This window comes from Acomys minous (genome assembly GCF_964271855.1).
Source record: "Acomys minous genome assembly, chromosome: 13".
In the NCBI taxonomy this organism is placed as follows: Eukaryota; Metazoa; Chordata; class Mammalia; order Rodentia; family Muridae; genus Acomys; species Acomys minous.
Genome location: NC_140495.1, coordinates 54,249,415 through 54,273,226, shown reverse-complemented (window position 1 = coordinate 54,273,226; position 23,812 = coordinate 54,249,415). Strand labels below are relative to the sequence as shown.

Genomic DNA, 23,812 nt, shown 5'->3' with positions numbered 1-23,812 from the left:
GTCCCCGAGCCCCGCCCCCATCTCCAGGCTAACTACTAAGGAGTGAGTGTGCAGGGAGCGACAGATTCACTGGCACCTTAGCCTCCTCTCCCCACTCTTAGACGAAAGGCAGAGGACTTGCCCAGCCCACGTTTCTCCTGTGCTCGAGGCAGCATAGGAGAAGTTCCCTGTCCTAGAAAACACGTAGCTTCCGCTTCTGCTGTCGAGCATTCCCCCCACAGGAATGTTTTGTCATGGCCCTGGGAAAGCACACAGACAGCACTTCCTTGTGGGCACCATCATCTTTAGAGACTGTTTCTTTGAGTCATTGCTTTCATCACTTGACCAGTTCATACGCCAAAGGGCAAAGCGCATACCATAAACAGAGGAATTGGTGAGGATGGTCAGTGTGAAAAGTAACATTTCCCCCACTTTATTTGCTGGTAAAAGTATTTCTTCAATTTTTGTATTTTCAGTGTAATAAAAGATAGCAAGTATTCTATTGCTGGTGTTACAAAGGCAGCCATGGTGATGACCCTACAGGAAATCATTGCAGGGGAATGTAACGTAACTGCAATGATATACAAACTGAGGGTCTGTAGTGCGGAGGAAACGTGTGAACAGTAGGATCAGCAGAGCAACAAACGGCAAACTGACCATGGCATGGCTGAGGGAAGAAACAGACGTTGTGAAGATGCTTCTAGTTTGGTTGTAGATTGAAAATAAATAGATTGTCTGTTTTTAAGAGAAATCATTTTTTTCAGAGATGTATTTTTGTTTCAGAATCACAAACTGTCTAAATTGAAGCATCAATATCTGACAGGACACTTGCAACAATGGTAGCCTTCATCTGCCCTATTTGGTACGGTAGTCACTAGCAACATGTATCTGTGGAGCTCTTGAAATATTTTTTAATACACCTGAGAGACTGCATTGAATCTCATTTAGTTTTAAATAATGTAGAAAGCCGTGGGTGTCTAGAGACCACAGGCATTGGCAAGCACAGGTCCAGGCAAGTGAGAGAATGATTCTGGACCACGACTTACTTGATGTCATTACTAAGGAGCTGACATTAAAGACCAGCAGTGCTGTGATTTTTGAAGGGGTCTCAAAATCCATTGATGTTAGCATCCTCCAAGGATAACAGAGGCCTTGGAGTTCATCAGCAAGTCTACCCCAGAGAAAGATCAGCTCAGCACCACACTGCCTCTTGAGACTGGTGATTTAGGACTGTAAGACCCAGGGAAGGATTCTATGGCATTGCAATGTAGTGCTCTTAGACACAGAAGACAGACATTCCTAGCTCCCTTACTGCCTCAAGACAGCCATGGGTAATGGCAATTATTCCTGGATAGTACTTTTATGCTATTGGGTGATAGACACAGTTGAGTTAACATATTTAAGCATGTATGAAATGATTAAACAGCATAGTCTGCCCAGAGCTTTCTTTGGCTGCTGGTAGAACTGGTAGCCTACCCTTCACCTATCTAAGTTCAAGTTCTTAATGCACTGTAGAGATTTAGTTCTGATGGGCTGCAATTTGCTGAGAAAAGCGCTGAATAACACTAGAAATGAAATCATTCAAACAGTTAACATTTATCTAGTGGTATGGAGTCAGGGCTGTTTCTTTTCTTCAAAATAATATCTGTTCAGAATTAATTCCATCTGCCCATCTAATAGCTCCTCTTTTAGTTTGCTACTAAGATTGTCCTGGTGATGATCCTGAGGAAGTCCTCTATCATATGTAGCATTCATAGATGCTAGAGAAGAGAGCACAGTGTTGTTTTGGTTCTGGAAGATCTGGCATGCCAGGTTCAATTTACATGGTATGGGGTGAGCCACAGATAACAACACACTCCTGAGTATGGACATTGCTTTCCTTGCCCGTTGTTGTGTTTTAATCCCTGAAACTGTGCCCCGTGACAACACTGTAGCCTGTAGACTTCTGGGGCCCAGCTCAGTGGTACTTTTTGTGGCCCATCATGGATGGCATCAGACTAGAGTTGATTGGCTTGTCATCAAAGACACTGGGTTCTCATGGCTGAAGCTGATTTGGACTGACAGGTGAGGACCAGGGCACCTGCACATGATCTCCATGTGGCTGGTGCTTTCCAGTGCCATAATACTCTGAGGCTAGCAATACTTCTTACCTGGCAGCTCAGGTCCTGAAGGATGAGTATTCAAAGGTCCCAGAAAGAGCATGAGAAATTTGTTTGATTGGCCTCAGAAGTCATTTCCCCTTCTCCCTTCTATTGGCTGAGTAAATTGCTAAAGCCAACCCAGACTTAAGGGAAGAAATAGACATCTTGCACATATTCAGTGGGGAGTAATTCAATATGGCTTCTCAAGGTTAAAGACTGTTGTATTTAATTGACTACAGTGATCACATTAAAGGAAAACCACTCACAAAAATTACAGTGTCAGCTGTACTCAGAAGAGACTTACAGATTGAAAGACTCCAACAAGGAAGTGTGGGTCTGGAAGATGCTTCAGGGAAAAGGAAAATAGATAACAGAGACTGTTTATAGAAACTTACAGAGAAACAGAGATGTGGCCATTTAGAATCTAAATTTAGGGGCTGGGGATACAGTGGTGGTCTTGCAAGCACATGGAGTGAGTTCAGTCTCCATAACTCACTTGAGAAATGCCAGGCATGGTGGGCACACTTGTAATCTCTATGCTGAGGAGGCAGAGGCAGAGGCAGGTAGGAAGAGCCTGAGAAATCACACTTGAGGTTATCCTCTGACCTTGACATGTGTTCACGTGCGTGTGCAGAAATAAGCCCCCCGTATATACACACAAACATATACACACATACAACATCAAAACATGAAAAGTAAATAAAGGGGGATTTAAGGCATATGTTGTCTGGCATATGACTGGCAGGACCCAACAGTTTCAATAGGCGTTTCTTGGGCATCAGGGAGAGTCCTGGGAAAATTGCTTACTGGGCCACAAAAGTTCAGTTACTGGCACTGTGACTTTGTCATGTTTGAGCAATTATGAAACAGAAAAATATTGAGGGAGGTGGGGAGAGGGAGGGGAAGGGAGAGAGAGAGAGAGAGAGAGAGAGAGAGAGAGAGAGAGAGAGAGAGAGAGAGGAGCAAGCCCTCCATCAATCTGGTTCTGCTCAGCTCATCAGTACATGTTGAGCTTCTCCGTTAATCTGCGACCTGCGACACAAGCCGGGCACAACACCTCTTCCAGCTATTTGCCTTCGTTGTGCAAGATCAGACGGCAATGAAGCAAATAATTAGCCGGTCACATCGGTGCTTTTTTCCTCTACTTATGAAAGACGTTAAAACGAAATGGCTCATTGCCCTGATGTCGTCTTCATTAGCATCAGCTTTCAGCTCCAGCTCACTTGCGTGGCTTTCTGCTTGGTAAAGGGCTGGGGGAAAAAAATCAAAATCACAGTACGTTGACTAGGAAGACAATCTCAGAAGCCCATTAAAAAACTCCTTAGAGGGAGCGCAAATGTTGAGCCGATTAAAACTGAGATGTCGCAGTGACAAGACATGGGTTCAAAAGTGCCTGCAGATGGAAAATGTGTGACATGAGCCTAAGCCCTGGGCTGTACAAGGAAGTCCAACTGGGACAGCGGTTTCAAGTCTGTGTTGTGGTTCTGTGACAGGTTACTGGAAGTTCCACATATAGCAAAAAATACGTGTAGCAAGTTAAGAGTCACAGAGGGCCTGCCTGTAACAGCATAGTTGTCTATAACTGTGTATGCATCTACATGTTTCTTATGAATTCTTTCTGGTGACAGAAAAAAAAATGACTGATTCAGAGCTGTTTCGCGTTTACTGATTCAAGATCCAGGATCTTTGCCAGTAACAACACATTCTTCGCAATTCTTCCCCCATCTTGTTCTAACTGGAAGTCTCTGGGGGTTGGTGAAAGCGAAGGTGAAGATTATGGGTCGCCAGTTCTCCAGGGAGGGTTTCTGATCCCCAGGCTATCCTGTGGCTCTACAGACTGTCACCGAGCCACCGAATCAGTCCCTGACTCCTTAGGAAAGTCTGGAGACTCCTGGAGGCTTGGCTGAGCACTGGGTGTAATAAGATGCTCTCCGGCTCAGGCCATGTTGAGCACTGGACTTTGTTATGACGCTGGTGGGACGCAGGCTGTCCACAGTGTGCAGCAGCTGAGACATGTGCGCATGCTCGGAACATTTCCGTGGCCCTGGGAACTGAGTACGGCAGCGTGACTTTGGCCTTCTGTAGCTTACACAGAGCTCAGGTGGGGAGCTGAGTAAAGCGGCCACACATAGGTTAGCCAAAGAAAGGGAGCTGAAGGAAAGGGGTACAGAGGGGAAGCATTCAACATGTCTGGGGAAAGGAGAGAAGGGGGCACCAAGGTCCTGGGTACAACCTCTGAGACCAGAAGGTGAGGAGGGGAGATATGTAAATTGTATCAATTGGATGTGCCTCTGAGAGCTCTGCCTGTGTGTAGAGGCCTGTGTCTCCAGGATGTAAAGGGTGCAAGTAGGGGGCAGGTCACTATTCAAAAAGAAGAAAGCCCTATGGTCCACGTCCTGCTTCTTGGAAGGCTGAAGTAGGTGGAACCCAAGACTTCAAGGCCACCCTAGGCAACATAATGAGGCTGTGTCTCAAGTGCAAATAAAGTAGTGTATATATATATATATATACACACACACACACACACACACACACATATATTTTATTTATTTATTTATTTATTTATTTAGTGACAGTCAGGATAAAACTCGGAGCCTGGTACATGCTGGGTGACTGTTCCGCCACCAAGTGATATAGCCAAGCTACAATTTTGAGTTAGAGCGGCCTGTTTTAAGCATTCATTAAGTTGCCACTTGTAAAAGGAGTGCCGCGTGATTCCGGTCAAGCTCTAAGTGAGCACGCAGACACCAGCACACTCATCGTGGATGCCACAATCAAATAATGAACCATCCTGGGAGCCTTTCAATAGATAAATAGATAAAGAAAGTGCAGGGCACACATAAAATTGAGTATTTTTTGAGCAATATGGAATTAAAAACAGCCAGGATGAAACCATACCTTTTTAGGAAAATGCACGGACTTGTTAATACTCATGCTAAGCAAGATAAAGCAGACTAAAGAAAGACAAATACGCCTCCTAAGTGAGATGTTAAAGAGAACTAAGGAACGTGGCATGGAAGGGAGGCTACACATGAGAGATGAAGACAAGGGGGCTAGTGGCGTGCAGATGATCAGCCTGTTATGTACGGATGAACTGCTTTATTTAACTTATAATTACTGTGCATGGCTAATATGTAGCAAGAACAGAAACGGGGACGAGGAGCACCACAGCACGCAGCTGTGGAAACAGCCTTGAGGTAGAAGACTTGGTCTGTGAGTCACCTGGAGGCTTTAAAAAATGCAGACGCCAGGTAGCCCTCAGTAATTACCACAGACATTTGTGTCCATGAAGGGAGATGGGCTGTGCGTTGCTCTCAGGCTGCGAGAACCGCACTGGAATACTGACCCGTGGGGCAGTTCATGAATTCGCATAGAGCCATATCCTTGCCAGACTTAAGCCTGCTTCTCTGAGGAAAAAGAGCAGTCTAAGCCTCTGGAAACACGAGTGAGTAACTTCTGCCTGGCTAGGCCACAGGCAGCTCCTATGTTTTCTTCCATTTTGGAGTTGCCCCCGGATTATTTCAACTTTAGTTTCTGGAGGTGCATATGCTAAGGGAGTCCAGGGCCTGTCCGACCCGGAGGACATTCAGGAAATAGCCCGTGTGCTCTAGAAGGAACAAGCATTGATTGCTTATTCGTAGTTGCATTGCCGGGTGGTCCATTATGAGCTGAAAAGAAGGGTGCAGAGGGCACGGGATGGGTGGTGCTGTTTCTGGGACCGCAGTGTTCTCATTGCACCCAGTCTTATAACCTTGGCTAGTCTATTTATTTATTTATTTATTTATTTATTGGGCACATATTTTTGCATAATAAGTCCTACAATTAATTGGGTTATGATAAGACAAGGGAATGTGTTTCTCGGCCTGGAGTAATGAAACAGAGTATAAAGCCCGTGCATTATCAACTCCACGCCAGCCAGCACTCATTTACTCTCCCTTCTACCCCTCCCCAAGATGCTGCCTCGAGCCTCTATAACAAAAGAGGAAATCGAGGTACCGCAAACGTAGTGACCTGGCTAAGCTCTCAAACCCAGTTGGAGGCACCCAGAAGTTGTGCAGGGAGGGTGCAGAAACTGTGTTGGCCTCTGCTCTGATGCCCTGATGTGGGTCACCAGCTCAGATCTTATTTAGGGGGCCTAGTCTGATTGCGATGTTGAGGTGAGTTGTCTGACTTTTTTTGGTTTTGGTGGGAGCACCAAAGGCACTCTGGGGAGCGGAGGCCCTTCCTTGGGAATTCTAGCTATTCTTCCCTGGACTCTGAGGACACCTGGCCGGAATACAGACCCTGGAATGCCCCCGCGGGGATGTAGAGACTCTGGGATACCCCGCGGCGACGCAGAGACCCTCCAAAGCCCCCGCAGGGGAGGGGGCAGGTAGAAACTCTAGGGTGCCCTGCAGAGACAGAACTGCCCAACCGCTCCGGCTTCCAGGGCGGGGAATGGGCACCAGGCCAGCTCGCTCGAGCCCGGAATGGTCGGCCGCAGTCTCCGCCCGCTGCACGCCCCCGCGGCCAGGCTTGGAGTTGGAGCAGCGTGAAGCTCAAGGCTGAAGCCGCTCCTGTCGGCGCCCCGCCGCGCCGCGCCGCGCCGGGAGCCGCCTGAGAGCTTGCGGGCTCTGACCGAGAGGGGCGGGAGCCCAGACAGTGCCCCCTGCCCCGTGAGCAGCAGGAATGTGACCCCCGGAGCGTCCCTAGCGCGGCTCCCAGGGCTCTGGTTGCTCCTGGCCTGGCCGGGTTTAGCTAGGAGCTGCGGGATCTCTGTGCATCCCCACTGGGGCACCCAGACACGCCCAGGTAGGAAAACTCTGGGGTGTTCCTGGTATGGGGTGGCCAGGCCTTACAGAGGCCTTGACCCTGGCAAATGTCCTTCTTAAGTTACTCTCAGTGGCCAGCGTGTCAGCGTTCTCTGGATGAAGGATAAAGGTGATGGCAGTTCAGCTCCCTCTCTTTCCTCTTTCGTGTGTGTGTGTGTGTGTGTGTGTGTGTGTGTGTGTGTGTGTGTGTGTGTGTGTGTGTGTGTTTTCTGGCCAAGTGTAACTAACTTGTTCAGGAGTGTTCCTCTTAGAGACTTGGCTCAGAAGATAGGTCTTAAGGAGGCAAGAGGCAAATTCCTTAATTCACCTGGTGGCTTGTCTCCCCTCTCCTGGTAGTGTTGATACTGTGGAGGTTTGTTTACAAACACGCTCAACCCGTGACTGTTTATAGGGCCCCTTATTCTGACTGCCTTTTCTCCTCCCAGCAGCCCTGTGGCTGAGAAGCCTGGATCGCCTTGTTTTATATCAGAAGCTGAGATGGAGGCTGCCTTGTTGAGGATTGGCACCCTCTGAGCTCTGAATCCTTGCATCTAAAGTCTAAGGGTGGGGGAAGGGCAGGTGAGAAAGGCTGCCAGAATAGCAGGTAGACTAGCCTTTCTACCAGGGCTAGCTCTCTGTGTTGTTTGGGATGTTCACCAGACGGGCACATCCCATCATTTTGGCCCTGAGGAACACCCTAGGAACTGAGACAACAGAATCTAATCAGATGGGCGACTGAAGGCATGACGAAGAAGTTCTGAAGTCCATCTGCCCCTGGGACTGTGCTTGGGTCACCCTGGTTCAATGCCAGTCTCCTGGGAGGTGGAGACAGCACATGGAGCCCCATGGCTGCGAGCCACAGGAGCCAGCTTGGTGCTAGGGACAAGGGCCACCTCTTCCCTCACTTGACTTCCTAACCAGCTCCTGGCATCCTTTTCTTCTTCCATCCCTTCTAATCTCTCATTTTTCTGCACATTATTTTACTTACTATTATATATCCACATCCTAAACTAACTCCTGAGGTGGGATCTGATGGGGGAGGTGCCTGTAATCTCACTCACTCTCAGTCTGGGCTGGCTGCCATGAGGTACACAGTAAGTACTTGCCCGCACTTGGGTGGCCAGTGTGCAGGCCAATGAAGGACATTTGCTCTGACTTCTCACACAATCTTGGCTCTGCTGAAGGCCCGTGTTGTAATGTGGCATGATCACATTACTCTTTATGCTCCCAAGACATGTAGCATCCGGCAGATCCTTGATCCTCTCGAGACACTGCTGAACATTGGCTTTGCTCACTTACCAAACAAATACCCACTGACTGCTGCTATGTGCTAGGCACTGGGGGAGTACTAGGGAAAGTGAGGTAAAAAGAAAATAAATAAAAATCCATTTCTTCACATGCATAGGTCCTCTTGGCGAGTTATAGAATACCAGAAGGCTCTTTCTTCCCTGCAAGACAGTACTTTGAAATGGACCTCTCTGCAAAGAGCCTGGGGTGGCCTGTAGGACTCAGTAAGCATCTCCAGTAGAGAGGGTGTGAAAACAGTGCTCAAATACGCAGCTCGCTGTCTCTCTAAGGTTAACCGAGATATACTCATGGGGCGGCAGCCGTGCAAGAGGACCAGGGTAGATTGAAAACCTGCAGATGGGAGGGGACCATAGGAGAGTGTCTCTGTTCACCTGCAGAGATGCTATGCAGGGAGCATCTTGGTAATGAGCAGGGCAAAGCTGGGCCACTGCAGTGGGGCAGCCGTGGCATAGGATTTGGGGAGGGGCACAGACCCTCAAGAGTCTTACTCTGAGTGATGGATTTATTATGAACCTGCCACTTCAAAGGAGAGACGTTGTCAGGGGCCCTGACTCATTGGCCGTGACCTGCCCCATATGCTATTAAAAGCTGGCACTTGGTTTGCATTTTCCTCGCTCTGTGGTTGTGAAGTGGTTAGTGACACAGGAGAGAGACTGCAGTGATAGCAACTTCACTCTCCTCTGCTTGCTTGCTGTGGCCTCCGGAAGTGCCGGATTACTAGCCACACCTAGTACAGGAGAGTGGGCAGAGGGGCTGTGCCAAAGAGCTGTCATCAAGAGTTGAAAGTTACTCAAGATTTTCCAAGGCTCAGGTCTCTTTGGATCCTGTGCTGTCTCCTCCTCCTGGGTGTCCATTGGCATGCATGTGACAGAATAATTGAGACGTTTTTTCTATCTCACCTGCTTTGGAAAGGATTTATAAGATGTCATAAATTAAAATAGAATGAGAGAAAAACAACAACAACAACAACAACAACAACAAAATGGAGCCCACATGACTAGAAATGTTTAAAATGACCCAGAAAGCCCCAGCTGTTGGTATCTTCAAAGTAAATGTGAAATACTTGGGGAAATAGAATTCTTGATGTAAAAAGTCAGATTGAAACTTTTACCTGGTTTTTATTAAAGGGGTAGGAAGAGCAAGGCTTAGGCCTCTTGAAGTTACCTATTCTACAAGTGCAGGTTGCTAACCACAGCATGGCTTTCTGCTGATGGAAGGGGTCTAGAAAGCCTGGCTCTGCATGTCTGGCCGCCTCAACCTTAGAACTCAGATGGCCTGAAAGTAGAGCAATGACTCCCAGCAGGAGCAATATGAAAAGTGGTACTGTCACTTTCAGTCAGGGCTTTTTACCTCTGAGGCGTTACCAGGGGCCAATTACCCAACACTTCTGTGCAAAAAGTTTTTAGACAACCTGTTTGCAACTCCAAATGATATAATAAAATTTAGTGGTGTTATAACCTTTAAAACATCATTATACTGTGTAAATGTAAAGAATAAATAAAGGCAGTTTTATTAAACTTACACAGTTCAGCATGTTAATGCTTGGGATAAGGCTATACCGAATTTTATGTAAGTTGATCGCAGAATAGCATGGGGAGAAATACAAGTCTTTGGGGGGGGGGGAACCATGAACTGGTGGCCACATGAATACCTTTAACGTGTTCTGGACTCTTAGTCAAGGTTGTCCTCAGTTGTTACAGCATATATTTATATATACACATATATGTGTGTGTGGTGTGTCACACATATATCCATATATATGTATATGTATGTATATATATACAGACACATATACATACATATATGTATACATGTACACACACATAATCAGCCTTGTTACAAACATCCCTAAGCATTTCAGTATGTGTTGGAAATTGTGCCAACTCTGCATTTTCTGTAAGTGTGGAGTGGAGCCAGGGATTAAGCTCAAAACAGCAAATACCTTTTCTGTTGCTATGTCTGGGGGAGACACAGAAGGACAGGGATCCATTCCTTATGAACAGGATGGCCTTGCATTGTTCCAGATTCTAGAATTTGATGGGTCACCCAAAGTGTCCCCTGCCACATCCCACATGTCTCCAGGGACTTGTCCTGCCTGAGAGAAGCAATGAAGAAATAACAGATACACATACACACATATAGAAAAGCTGGTATTGGGTGGACTGGGGTTTCCAGTGATGGGGAAGCCTCATTGCCTTGGAAGCTCAGTGTGTTTGTTATACATATAGTTAAATAGAGAGATGAAGTTACTGTACACAACTGTACAGGGAGGCAGGGTTTACTGTACACAACTGTACAGAAGATGCAGAGTTTCTTGTCTACAGATAACAAGGAGGAAGAGTTCTTATGTGTGGCTGAGGCACGAAGCAGGTTCCACTTATCTTGATAGGAGTTGTCTCTGAAGGGGAGAAAGCTATGATGAAAGTTTTCTGCACACACTGTCAGCATCCACACTTGGAGCCAGGAGGGCAGGGCTTGCTATTTTCTGGAGTCTAGCTTGGGGAAGGCTTTGCTTCTAAGACATTGGGATTCTTGACACAGCTGTGCCAGTGTCAGCCATATACATCCACTCAAGACTTACCAATGTTTTCCTTCTGCATAGTTTCTAGAATGCTCTCCAGGGGCCCTGCCAACTATGTTGTGAACCACTGCCTTCTCTTGCATGACTAGGTAGTAGTGATTAAAGCATGTGTGGGGGCGTGGAGCCGGTCATAGCCCGTGTACTAATAGATAAACTGTAAGGGTAGAAAGTATAGAAGCTATAGCCCCCTAGGGTGCCTTTAGCATAAACTGTAAGGATCACACGTAGAGGTGGCAGTAGAGTTACAATGATGATGAGCATCATGTACAGGGGGTGACGAGTGAGAAGCACAAAGGACTTTGGGGTTAATGGATTGGAAAATACAGGATGCGTTTCTGGTACCTACAGTTGTCTCCCTTGTGGAACTGAGCACCAGAGGCTTCTGTGTTCCACTCTATATATGTATGTAAAACAGTATGTAAGAGAAAGCAGTGGACATTCTAAGGGAGGGTGCAGCATCCTTTGCCGTCTGTGCATCCGCAGCTAAGAGTCAGGGCTGCCCTCACCCCACTGGCCTGGTCCCAACTGTAATCTCTTGTAACAGTAGAAGTGAGTTGCTTTGGTCTCTTCTAGTGTATGAGGCTTTGCTTGGTTGCAGCTCTGTAAAGCCATTTCTGCAGTGATTTCCACGAGTAGGATGTCTGTATGTGACACTGTGTGTGACTAATCCCTTAGCCTGGAGACCATTTAGAGCATGCCATGGAGGTCCCCGGGAGCCTCTGTGATCATCCCCGTCCTCTTCTTTCTCAGTCTAAGTCTGGTAACTCCTAGGTAGATGGACTCTCTAGAAGTTAGGGTTGAGTGCCCAGTCTTGTCCCAAAGGTTTGAGCTTGTCGGCCTTGATGCTTCCATTTCTCATGACTGGAATCACAAGAAGATAGAGGGCGTTTGTGAAGATAGCACCACTTCCGACTTTCAACCCAAAAGACTGATGTGAGAAACCAAAAGTGCATGCCCACCCTGGCACTACAAGGTGGCTTTCCTTGTGGTATGTTTCTCTTCTGTCTCTTGATTTTGCCTTGAAGAGATCTTGGAGGTTTCCGTCTTTCTGTTAAGCAACACATTCACCTTCATTTCGATATAAAAATAACAACTCTCTTCCTACATCTCTTTGGGTAAAACTGATGCTCCCATGGCATAGGTTCAGGTCCCTTGCATGTCTGTAGATTTCCTTGGAAATGTGCCTCTCCTGGGTTCAGAAGCAAGGGCTACTGTAAGTACAGAATTGTAAAGCAGTTTCTATAGTTGGATGGTTTTGCAACTTTGTGTCTTCTTTTTAGCCTTCTCTGTCATACTGACCTTTTTGGTTTTAAGGTTGGCAACTATTGGGTAGCTGGTTGACAGCTTACAACAAAGGGCATCAGGGAACATCATCATTGTGGATTTAGTTTAATACAAAATCCTACTCTTGATGTTTCTGCTGATTTTTAGTGGACATGTGGGCCATGGCACTTCGTAATCTGGGAACATGGTTAAACTCTTGGCTTTTCTCAATTATGATCAAATTAGTGGAAGCTGAATTTTATAAATATTTCTCCACACATTAAATCTACACCCATATACATATTTGTGGTGTGAGAGGTTACAAATGTGTTCGAAATGCTGTGGCTCTGTGAGGCATTGCTTTATAGGCACATAGGAATGAGGCCAGAACTGTGGATGTGTGTGCTGTGGTCTGAGTGTGGTCAGAAAAGGCCACAGGTGGAAAGGTAACCGGCAGTGCAGCAGCGCTAGGCAAGCCTCAGCCTTAGCGGAGGCAGTTAGGTCTTGGAGGTCCTATTCTCATGAATGGATTAGTGCCAGTCCTGGGGGGAGTGAGTCCATCAGTGCAGGAGTGGGGCTGTTATAAAAGTGAGCTCAGCCTTCCCTTGCTTCCTCACTCTGGCCCTTCCACGCTCTGCTTTCCACATCTCACCATGGATGGCACAGCACAAATGCTGGATGGTGATCACAGGGTCCGGAATTATGAGCTGAATAATTTACTGTTCCTTCTAAGTTGCTTGGGGTCAGGCACCTTGTCACAGCAAGAGAAAGAGGGGAGGGGAGAGGGAGGGAAGGGGAGAGGAGGGGAGGGGAAGGGAGAGGGAGGGGAAGGGAGGAGGAGGGAGAGGAGGGGAGGGAGGAGGAGGGAGAGCAGGGGAGGGAGAGTGGAAGGGAGGGGAGGGAGGGGGGAAGGGGAGGCTGAGGAAGGGGAGGGGGAAGGAAGAGGAGGGGAAGGAGGAGAGGAGAGAGGAGGGGAGAGAGGGGAGGGGGAGGGAGCGGGAGGAAAGGGAGGAGGGAGAGGAGGAGGATGGGGAGGAGAAAGGAGGAGGAGGAGAGAAAGGGGAGGAGGGGAAGGGGAGGGTGAGGGAGGGGAGGGAGAGGGGGAGGGGGAGGGGGAGGGGGAAGGAGGATTTGGGCCTGCTCTGGGCAGATCCCGCTCCAGGGACAGCACAGTCTGTCTATGCACACTGAGTACCTAGTCCCAGACAAGCTCCCTGCAAGCAGCACTTAGCAGTTTCCTCTGTGGAGCCACACAATGCGTGTCCTCAGTACATCTGACAGCTTCTGTTCTGGAACGCAGGCTTCACAGTGTGGGGGAATTCCTCAGGAAGAGGAAAAGTATGCTTCAAGTTGGTGGGAAATTTCTCATTCATAAGAAACTAAGAGATTCAGTATGGCCACATACAAGAAAACTACTCTCTCAGGCCTGTTCTTGCCTTGAGGGAAATGCTGGGGCCCGTGGCTGTCACTGTTCTTGCGCCTGTGTTAGACAAGGTAGAACTTGCGGAATGAAAGAAAGGCACTACCCTTTCCCTCCTGACCCGGGGATGAGGACCAGCACACTCCCGCTTGCTGCTGCCTGGACTGTTCTTCAGGGCTCTTTTCCTGGCCGCCCTTCCCGAGAAGGGGCTTTTGGTGGCGTCAGTAAGGGTCAGATGGATTCTTGTGCTTATTTTCTGTCTTTCATAATTTACATTTAAGCATCTCTGGCTGTATCTGCTGCTGTAACAGAACACAGAAGCCTAGATAATCTGTAAACAATAGTGTATTTAGGTCAGAAGGCCAAGAACAGCTGGCTGCATCTGCCTCCTAACAGCAGACACAGGGAAAGACGAGTGGGTGCCTGTGGAATGGACTGAGTAAGAGGTGGCCTGGCTTGGCAACAGCCTGCTCATGAGGACTTGAAGGATGGTGGGCGGAGGATTCTTTCCCTTCCTCCCACCTCTCTTCAGCTAGTACTTATCAGGATCTGGCATTTATAACCTGTGGAGGCTGGGGCCTGCCTGCTCGCTATACCAGGGAGGCTTGGACAATATCTCCCAGCAATAGTGATGCCTTAATTGACGTGCTAGTGTTTTGCTTGCTCGTGGGTGAGAAGTGGGAAGAGTGAGTGTGAAGGCACTTCCTTAAAGGGAGTCTCAGGTGTGACAAGGAAGGCGAGAATGAACAGGCTTCTTTGCAGAGGGTTCCTAGACTCACTCAGCCGTCCACCTTTCCCCTTCTGCGCATTGTATGGGGCTCCCTGTGATAGTTTCCCTGTGGTTCTAGTCAGTCATGGCTATTTTTTGAGGCTCCCGGGGGTTGGGGAGCATAGACTCTCTTTGATTTTGTGCGATAATACGACCGGTGCTGAGGAGCCGCTGTGCCTCTGACAGCCCAGTGCAATGCTCTCCTCTGTCTCCCGAGCCCTGCGTGACTAATAGTTTGGGATTTGGTGTATTTAGTCTACGCAATTGCTCCGCATTGATTTGGTCAGTCTGTTTTAGTGGTGGACATTAAAAGGTCTCACTAGCTTTTAATAGGCATAAGGAAATGACTCAGACATGAAAAAAATAGACTCCAAAACACTAGAGGAAACTGCAAAAATAAACAATGAGTGGTGTAATACCTACAGCACACGCCAGCAAGGCAATCACAAACAGCTTTTTGGAAATTATTTTAAATTCTGTAACATGGGAAGCAGGCATATGGATGTGCTTGGTTCAAGGAAAAATATTTTTTTTCCTAAAAAGCTAATGTGCCTGCTCTTAAAGAGACCGTTCCAAGCCTTAGCCTTGTTTTCATCTGTACTGAGACAGTCATTCCCAGAGATATTTTACCAATTTCTGATTCCTTTTGCCTGACAGAATGCATGGTGCATGCATTTAACCCTTTGTGTGTCAAAGTCCACCTTCCTGACTTCTTTGACTTGTTTTCCTAAAAGTGTTCTGTCCCAAAGGACCATGGAACATAGGCCTCCTTTTGGCTTTTTCATGAGTATATAATGCCGTTAGCCTTGTCTTTGGGTGCCACTGGCTCTGGGGCCTTTCCCACTTGTCCGTTCAGCATGCCTATGCTCTTCTTCCTCATGAGGATCCGCCCCTTAAAATACTCACTCCCCTCCCTCCCTGCCCCCCTCCCCATCCGCTGCAGGGAAGCAGAACCTTCAAGGTAACAGGCTGGGCTACTGCAGTTCCTTAGTCTTTCCCCACAAGTAATGGAAGCCTTCTGCCCTCAGCTGAGGGTAGTCTTGGGGTAGCACCACCAGTAATACAAAGATGTTTGCTGGTACATTTTTTTTCCCTGGGTGACAGTTGTGGTTTTTATCAGATTAATTTTTCTTTTTGCTTTTAATGGATGCACAGAATTTGGAAGCAGTGAAGGGAACATGGACGGGACCGGAAGGCACAGTGTTTGGTAGAATAGGACAAGTACCACGTGATCTCACAGGTACGTGCGAGTAAGTTCAAACAGCTGACGGCGGAGGAGGAGAAGAAAACAGCAGGGCAGTGGATGCTAGAGACTGGGAAGGGGAAGAGAGGGGCTAGAGGGAAGTACTGTCCCATGTTTGAAGGAATCTGTGGCCTCGTGGCAGGTCATTGCTGACCCTCTTTCCTAGGCCATCTGATTGAAGTGAGTTTCCAGTGTGGCGGTCAGAGCCTCTCAGAACACCCTGGGTCTCCTCTTTTTCACTGCACCCTCAGATGCCTAGTTTCTGTGGGGAAAAGCACCTCCTCCCAAGAGGCTCAGGGCCCGTAGAGTAGGACAGGTACCACATGATCTCAAAAGCACCTCTTCCCAACAGGCTCCAGGGCCCATAGAATAGGACAGGTACCATGTGATCTCACAGGTATGTGGGAGTAAGTTCAAATAGCTGATGGCAGAGAAGAGCAGGGCAGTGGACGCTAGAGGCTGGGAAGGGAAGGAGAGCGGGCCCAGGGCTGGTTTTGCTGCAGGAAACACACTCTGATTATGTCAGAGCAATCTGCATGGTGACCCAGGAGGCTAACTGGGCTGTGATCTTCCTTGGCCTCACCTGAGGGAATCTGGCCATTGGCCCCATCAGCTGCCCCTCAGTTCCTCTTCCCTGCCCATCCCTCCCCACTCCCCCACATCTGAGCCTCCAAGAAGTCTGTTCTCGCCACCTTTCCTCTTGTCTCCAGCTTATTTTCCTCACAGTGTCTAAAATCTCTACAGAAGATGAAAATCTAGCTGTACCCCACTCCACTGTGCAAAAATTTTTAACTTTTGCCATCAGAAAATTAAAGTCTTCAGTGAGTGCCCCACTGCTGTAGCCACGGCCAGCCCCGCCTTTCCGGATGCACTTCTTGACACCTTCTAGAATGGAGATATTGCTTATAACCGCCCCCCCCCCCCCGCAAGTTAGGGCCTCCTCTTCCTTTATGTGTGCATGTGCGTACGTGCGTGCGTGCATGCGTGTGTGTTTGTGTGTGTGTGTTGTCATCTCGTCTTGCTCACACATGACCTGGTGTGATACACTCACTTCCTCACTTCCCCTGTAGCCACCAAGCTCCACGAGCCAGGCTCCTGTTTCTCTGCCCAGGGCTAAGTGTAGACATGAGCTTCATTATAATTTTTCAGAAGGGCAGTGGGTAGAAAAAGAAGTGAATGAAAACCAAAATTCTATTAGTGTCTAGTCATCTCAGTGTCAGTATTTGTGATGACAGCGGAGGGGGACTTTTGCTTGGCGTGGTTCCCATGTGACAACTCATTTTACTGTCCTCTCAACACTCAGTGACAGATACCATTATCAGCTCTGTTTGTCACATGGGGGAACTGAGGCACTCATGGCTGAACTTCTCCAATGTCCCACCTCTGTGGGGAGACTTGGACAGCCTTGACTGCTGGCCCTGAAATGTCTAGTCTGTGTCATCTCTGCCTTGGGGCTTAGGTTGTTTTGTTTGTGGACACAGGTCAGGGTTGCTTGTTTGTTGTTTTGTTTTGCTTGTTTGTTTTAGAGGAATGAGTGTTCTGTGTCATCCAGGTTAATCTCAAACTTGTGACCCTCCTGCCTGCTTCCAGGGTGGGACTTCAGGTGTGCCGACACACCCAGCATTTGTTGGTTTTTCTTGGGTGCACAGTTGGTGTCATCTCAAGTGCTTGTTTTAACCACCCCCACACCCTCCCCCGACCCATTTCTGATCTCCTCCCTCCTTTAATATCCAGGCCAGCTTGGTGTGGAATCTCAACCCCCAGGTCCTTGGTGACAGACTCAGAAAAGCTGCTGCTGAGGACAAAGGATTTTCCCATATCCCTCTTCGGTTTTTAATTTTCCCCAGAGCAGGGTAAGGGTAGATGGAAAACTTGTCCCCCTGTCCCTCCACCACGTGGTGAAACACTAGAGAAGAAACCGTTCTTAGGCCATTGGCCATGGACTTGAAATAGTTAAGGATGGTTCGTCCACAATTAACCTAGAATTCCAACTCGAGAGGCACGCACTGTAAAAGGCAGCCTGGCATATTTTTCTTTTTCTGCCTACTAACCAAACAAGCCCAGTCTTGTGCCGGAGTGAACTGTCAGCTAGCGGGGTCCATGTGACTTATTTATAAGCACCCTTGTTGATACTAAGATGACTGAGTGAACGGCCAGGAGTAGGTGTTGGGGCGCATGCCAACCCTTCTTCTTTTCCTCCTCTCTACCACGAAGACTGACACACACTTCCAAATGCTCACAGAAGCCAGGCCACAAGCTTCAAAGCCTCCTAGCTTATTGCACGCTCTGAATCCAATTTAGAGTAAATACAGCAACAGTGCCATTAACCTACTTTGTGGCCTATGGACGATTTTTATGGTAAAGCATCAGAGCCACAGGATATGTAAGGAATGTCGTCTTACTACTCTAGAGTAAGTTTCAAGGCTTCAGCCAGGCTTAAGAGTCAACATCCTGATGCCGCTGAGGTCACAGGCATAAGAACTGAATGGGTGTGTCCTGTAGGTTCAGATAAAACCTGTCCCCTGTCGATCTCATTTAAAAAGCCTGTCGTAACATTTGTATACCTTCTAATGCAATTTCTCAAGGAGAAAAATTTCCAGTGAATCTTCAAATCCTTCCATATTTAGTCTCCTGGAACGTCATCTCAGTTAAAGGATTGTGTTTCAGACTTACAGCTACAGGTAAAAATATAGGCACATTTAGTGTCTCATAAAACTAAAGAGTTTCCTGTCTGCTCTGGACATGGCCCAATGTGGAGATGAAGATGCAGCTGTTTAGCTTGCTCACTCTTTTTTCATTCATCCTGGGGGCTTTATTAAGGACCTCTGGGTGTCAAGCACAGGCTAGATGCTTGGGGCGGGGGGAGATTGAGCAGGCCGTGTTCCTGACTGCAGGAGTTTTCCCAGCTCAGGTTAAGTGGAAGGTTATGCTTGAGGCACAGAAGGTAAAGAGCTCTGTGGGGCTTCTAGCCCTAGGGTGCTGAGGTCTGATGGGATAGGTGAGAGTGGGCTAAAGGGCAGAGGAAGCAGCTGAGTACAAGAGTTAGAGCTGAGGACGTGATGAAGAAGACTGATGTGGAGTGAGCTGAGGGTGAGGGGCGTTCAGGAGAGCAGAGAGAACCTCTGTGCTTGCCAAGGGAGATGACCTTATCTACATGCGCTGGGAGCCTAGGCGGATTGTTGAGCAGTTGGCTTTATTAAGAGATATACATCCACCTTCAGAGAGACAAATAAAGAGCCTTGTGTTGTAATAAATCTGATGGGGGCTGGAGAGAACAGCACAATAGGGGTCACGAGTAAACTGGGGGCCTTGGTGGTGAAGGATACCCACTGTTAGGGTCTAGGAAGAGTGTTCCTAGCAGCCTCAGGACCACAGAGCTCAGGTCTCTTTTGGGAGCATCTTAGTAGGTCTGGAGTCCTGTGTGGTTGTCAGCCAGGTAAGGGTTTCCAGGGGGAGGGCAATTTGGTGGGACAAGAATGCTGGCTTTGTTATTGGGATTGGGGTTCTCAGGGCCCCCTGAGTGGATTTGTATAAGTGCTCGGTGGAGATAAGAAGATGGAGCTTACTGAGCATCACCATGGTGACCTGTTAAGGAGAATGATTTATGAATCTATAGAGAAAGGATTCTATAATGCAAATTTACCTCATTTGGGACTTGAGAGTAGGTAGGCAAAATTGAGAACTTTGTGTTCTTTGTCTTAAATTGGCCATGTTTTAGGGACTTTGTTTTGTAGATGAGGTGATGGGCATGCCCTGAAGAAAGTTGGGGGGAACTTCATGTGGCCACACCCCCTGCCATATAGATACACCAAGGCCCATGTCATTAAACCAGCCAACGTATGAGATCAGTCTAGGTGTCTATCAACATGGGCAACATGCGTGTGGTACGTATACACCATGGAACATTAGTCAGTTGTAAGAAGGAACAAAGTGATACCATTTGCAGAAAAATGGATGAAACGGGAGAAGATCATATTATCAGAAAGAGAGGCAAATGTGTAGAACCTAGAGAAAAACCCGTGTATGATATGACAGGAGAAGGGAGTTTTGTGTGTGTGTGGGGGGGAGGAGGGTAAGATGTGGGGAGAGGAAACATGTGAAGGTAATGAAGCCTTAATAGGGTCAATATAAATTATAGACTTGATGACGTCATGAAATGCAACACTCTGTAAAGGGAATCCAGAGCAATACGAATTTTAAAAGGAGGGTCATCCATCAGGACCACAGTTTAGAGCCCAGATGATGAGCCCTGTCTCAGGTCATGCTGGTGAGGCCAAAGGAGGCACCCACAGAGCAGCGGTGCTTTTCCCTTTGTATTCATGCATGCTCTTCAGAGACCTTCTGGAAAGTATGAAAGTCCCCAGAGAAGGGGAAATCCACTGAAACCACAAGAAGAAGCACAGCTTTAACATGATTTCTTTTAGTCATTTTTGGGGATATATCTTCATGGACATATTAGGTTGTACATGCAATTGAACATTGGGTTTAAAACGGACGCATGACTTGAGTGTGGGAAATGTCTCCCAGGTGGAAACACATGTGTAAAGGCTTACTGAGTCCACGTGTCTCGTTTCCCCTAGGGACTGACACAGACATTGAAATACAAAGATGCTCAAAGCCTTCCTCACCCACCCATGTAGTTTTATCATCTCTGGTTAATTGCAGTTTCTAATGAAATGTGAGTGTTGTGTCAACATTGCTCTTCTGTGTCCTAGGCACTGATAACATCCTCAAAGCCCATGCACCTTCAACACAGAAGCACATTTTTCCCCAAGTCCTTAGCATGGCAGTTGGTAGGATCTGTAGATGTAGCTCCCATAGGTGTGGAGAGTTGGCTGTCGTCAGGTTTGATTGTAAATGTATTCGTAGGGGATTCAAGTGGAATATAAGCCTAGAAATGTGTTTGGGAGAAGATGCTAAAAATGCTTTAAATCTCAAGTGGTCAAGTGTGTCCTTTGCCACACACACATTCCAACTTTTTTTTTCCGTGACAGGATTTCTCTGTGTAGCCTTGGTTGTTCTTTGTAGACCAGGCTTAGCCCTGGCTGTCCTAGACTCCCTTTGTAGACCAGGCTTTCTTGAACTCAGAGATCTGCCTATTTCTGCCTCCCGAGTGCTAGGTGTGTGCCACTGTGTTCAGCTACACCCCAACTTTCTAACCAGAAGCCCAACATAACTTGGAATGGTGAGAAGGGCTCTTCAACATGACCCAGGGGTATGGGTGAGGCTAGATAGGGCTCAGGGCACTGAGATATTTGCTGGGTAAATAACACTCTGCCGTTCTTCCCTTCTTCTATTTTTGCAGGAGAATATGAAAGTGCTACTTGGGCTTATTTATTTCATCGCCCCTCTGCTGTCACTGGAGACTGGTAAGTCAGATATTTCCTACAGTCAAGTCATCTATAGGCAGAGGTGATGGAGAACACATGGCAATGTTCCTCTATCAGAGTCATTTTTCCCCATTTTCAGTTACACCTGGGACATGGAGTCCCTGGCCCCAGAACTATCCATCTGAAGGCCTTTTTCTACATCTTTATCTTTTATCCTATGCTTGGTATTTTGGGAAATTGAGGCCAGTGACATTAAGAGCTCAGCATCATGTCTCTAGATTTGGACTGAGAACTCCCTTCTAGACCTCTGGGTCTAGTCCAGGCCTCCTGCCACCTCACTGCTGATGGGACAGGGTGACACCTGCTTGTCCTAGAATAGGTATCAAGCCCCTTCCATGGACCCACAGCCTACTATTTGTATTCTCTTTCCAGTTCCTTCATTTTCTCTTTCTTTTCTTCATTTCTTGCCATGAATTTATCGAGCCTTTACAGTGTGTCAGCTGATAGAAAATGAAACTATCCAGTGAATAATCTTTATGGAGGCAGCTGCTGGCAGGGTACATTCCTAGTGGGAGAGACAAGATACACTACATAAGTCACATAGAAGTATAGATGAGGTAGGCAGAAACTTCAGGAAAACAAGTCATATTTGGGGCATGGGAACAGACAGAAGTTCTCTGTTATTTTCCATAAAAATATCTCACTGAAAAGTTGATTTTGAGTAGAACCTGAAGGAGGGGATAAAACTAAGCCATGTGGATTCTAAGCTAGGGGAAGAAAATGACCTTGGCAGCATGTGCCCAGAGGTTAAAAGTGTCAGGCATATTCTAGAACATAGATACCTCATATATACGGAGGGATGGGAAGGGCCAGAAGACGCAACGCTGTTTGATTAATGGAAAGATGATAGAAGGATTGAGGAAAACCCGGAAGGCTTTTTGAAATCTTGACTTGAGATGGCTTGAATTCTTTGTTAAAAACAAGAGAGATTGAGGGAAGGAGGCTATGCAGGTAACTTCATGCATCCTGTGAAGTGTGAGAATAGGAATTCAAAATTTTCACACCATGGAAAAGTCATGCATCACCATGCACGAGCCTATAACTCTAGTGCTATGGAGGTCAGAGATGGGAGGGTTGCTAAACATGATATCTGCAGCCGCCATCGTCGCCTCTACCATCACCATCTCCACCACCACCTTCACCTCTTCTATCTCCAACATTACCACCTCCACCACCTCTTCTTCTACCCCCACCCCCACCACCCCCACCACCTTCACCAGCTCCACCATCACCATCTTCACTACCACTTTCACCTCTTCCACCTCTACCAGAACCACACTACTACCTCCACCATCACCACCACCTTCACCAGCTCCACCATCACCACCACCACCACCACCTTAACCAGCTCCACCTCTTCCACCTCCACCTCTATAACCTCCACCACTATCTTTTCCACCACCACAACCACCTCTACCATTACCACTTCCACCAACACCACCACCTCCACAACTACGAAAACAGCAAAAATCCCAGAGAGATGATCTACCATGCTTTGTTTTCTGTTTTGAGAGTAGAGTCTCAGGAGGAAGTTCAGAGGTCATTGTGATAATCGAGGCTACGTCATGAAAGCAATGTGTCCTGGACAGGGAGGGATGTTGACTTGACGAGAGAGAAAGGCAGTCAGCCAAGGCTTAGATGTATTTTGAGGTAGCAGGATTCACAGATGGTGCCTGTGTGAGGTGTTGGGATGAGATCGAGACTTTGGTTATGTAAATACAAAGTAGAATTGCCACTGGTGCAATCTGGAAAGTTCAGATGTTTTCTGTGTACACGCTAATGAGTGTCCTTGAGTGTCTAAATGGTGACAGTGATAAGGCAGTGTAGGGGCAGGTCTAGGATGGAAATACGAAATTAAAGAGGCCAGCAAGCATCTGGTACGAGAGCTGAGAGACTGAATGAGGTCACTGAGTGTGGTAAGGAAAGATAGTATCAAGAACCGAGTGATCGCTTCCTCTAAGGTGATTATGGTCAAGTGGTTACTGGTCAGAGAGCTGGTGAAAGTCTGACCTGAAATTCTGGGGAGACAAGTGGAAAAAGTGTCTCAGGGTGAGAGGACATATGTAACAGGAATATGTCAGTATGCTCTCAGCTCCCAACAGTCATCGGTTGCCTGCAGTTCTTTGTCTAGGGACCCCATGAAACGTTCCCCTTCCAAGGTAAATGCTCATTGGTGTTGCCATTGTTCTAGCTGCTATGCGGCGCCTTCTGGGAGAGGCTGTCTCGCAGCATACTCTCTGGTGTGCTGCTCTTGCAATCTTTCTGCCCCTTCTTCCCTGATGTTTCCTGAGCCACAGATGTAGGAGCTGTGATGTCGATGCATCCTTGGGAGCTGCGCTCCTCGCCACCATCCGCTGATCTCTGCATTGTGTCCAGTTGTGGTTTCCTGTGAAGGCCTCCATCTGCTATAAAGGGAGAGGGGTCATTACACTTTTCAGTTAGTGTCAGCATATACATTGTATTGACGTTAAATATGGTTCTCTAGCAAAGGGGCTTGGTAGTCATTATTTTATGCAATTTTATGAAAATGATGAAAGGAGAGAGAAGTTACTAGTCAAAAACTACTTATATGATTCTAAAAAAATAATCTGTTTGAAATCACTGAATTGCACACTTATGAAATCATAGCGTTATGTTTTCTGATTTGCTTACTTTGCTGCCATTCCTCGTATCTTCATGTAGATGTGGGTTGTTGAATGGGTTGTGCTATCTCAGCCTGACTGATTCCCTCTGAAATTTTATTTTTTTAAATAGCAGAGTCACATTTTTGATGAATGGTTGGTCCTAGCCTTGGATTATCTGCCAATGTCTTCATTTCTCCTTCATTTTGAAATGTCACCTCACTTCCTTCTGGCCTAGTGGAGTTTGAGGAATCTTAATGTGGAGCTCTCACGACCAGCAAGATGTTTGTTGCTTACTGCATTCAAG

General features: G+C 47.3%; 1 protein-coding gene across 4 annotated transcripts in view; it reads left to right on the top strand.

The window, feature by feature from the left end:
• IL1R1 (interleukin 1 receptor type 1) overlaps nt 1-23,812 on the top strand; it is a 74,991-nt gene that overhangs the window by 28,515 nt on the left and 22,664 nt on the right. Inside the window, exons 1-3 of one of the 4 annotated variants that reach the window (XM_084752396.1) lie at nt 6,637-6,911; nt 15,407-15,491; nt 20,800-20,863. In XM_084752396.1, the coding sequence (XP_084608522.1) occupies nt 20,806-20,863 (58 nt within the window). In that variant the 5' untranslated portion in view covers nt 6,637-6,911; nt 15,407-15,491; nt 20,800-20,805. Of the gene's footprint in view, nt 1-6,636; nt 6,912-15,406; nt 15,492-20,799; nt 20,864-23,812 lie in introns of those variants that run through there. The other 3 variants (XM_084752397.1, XM_084752395.1, XM_084752398.1) reach the window with 3 other exon arrangements.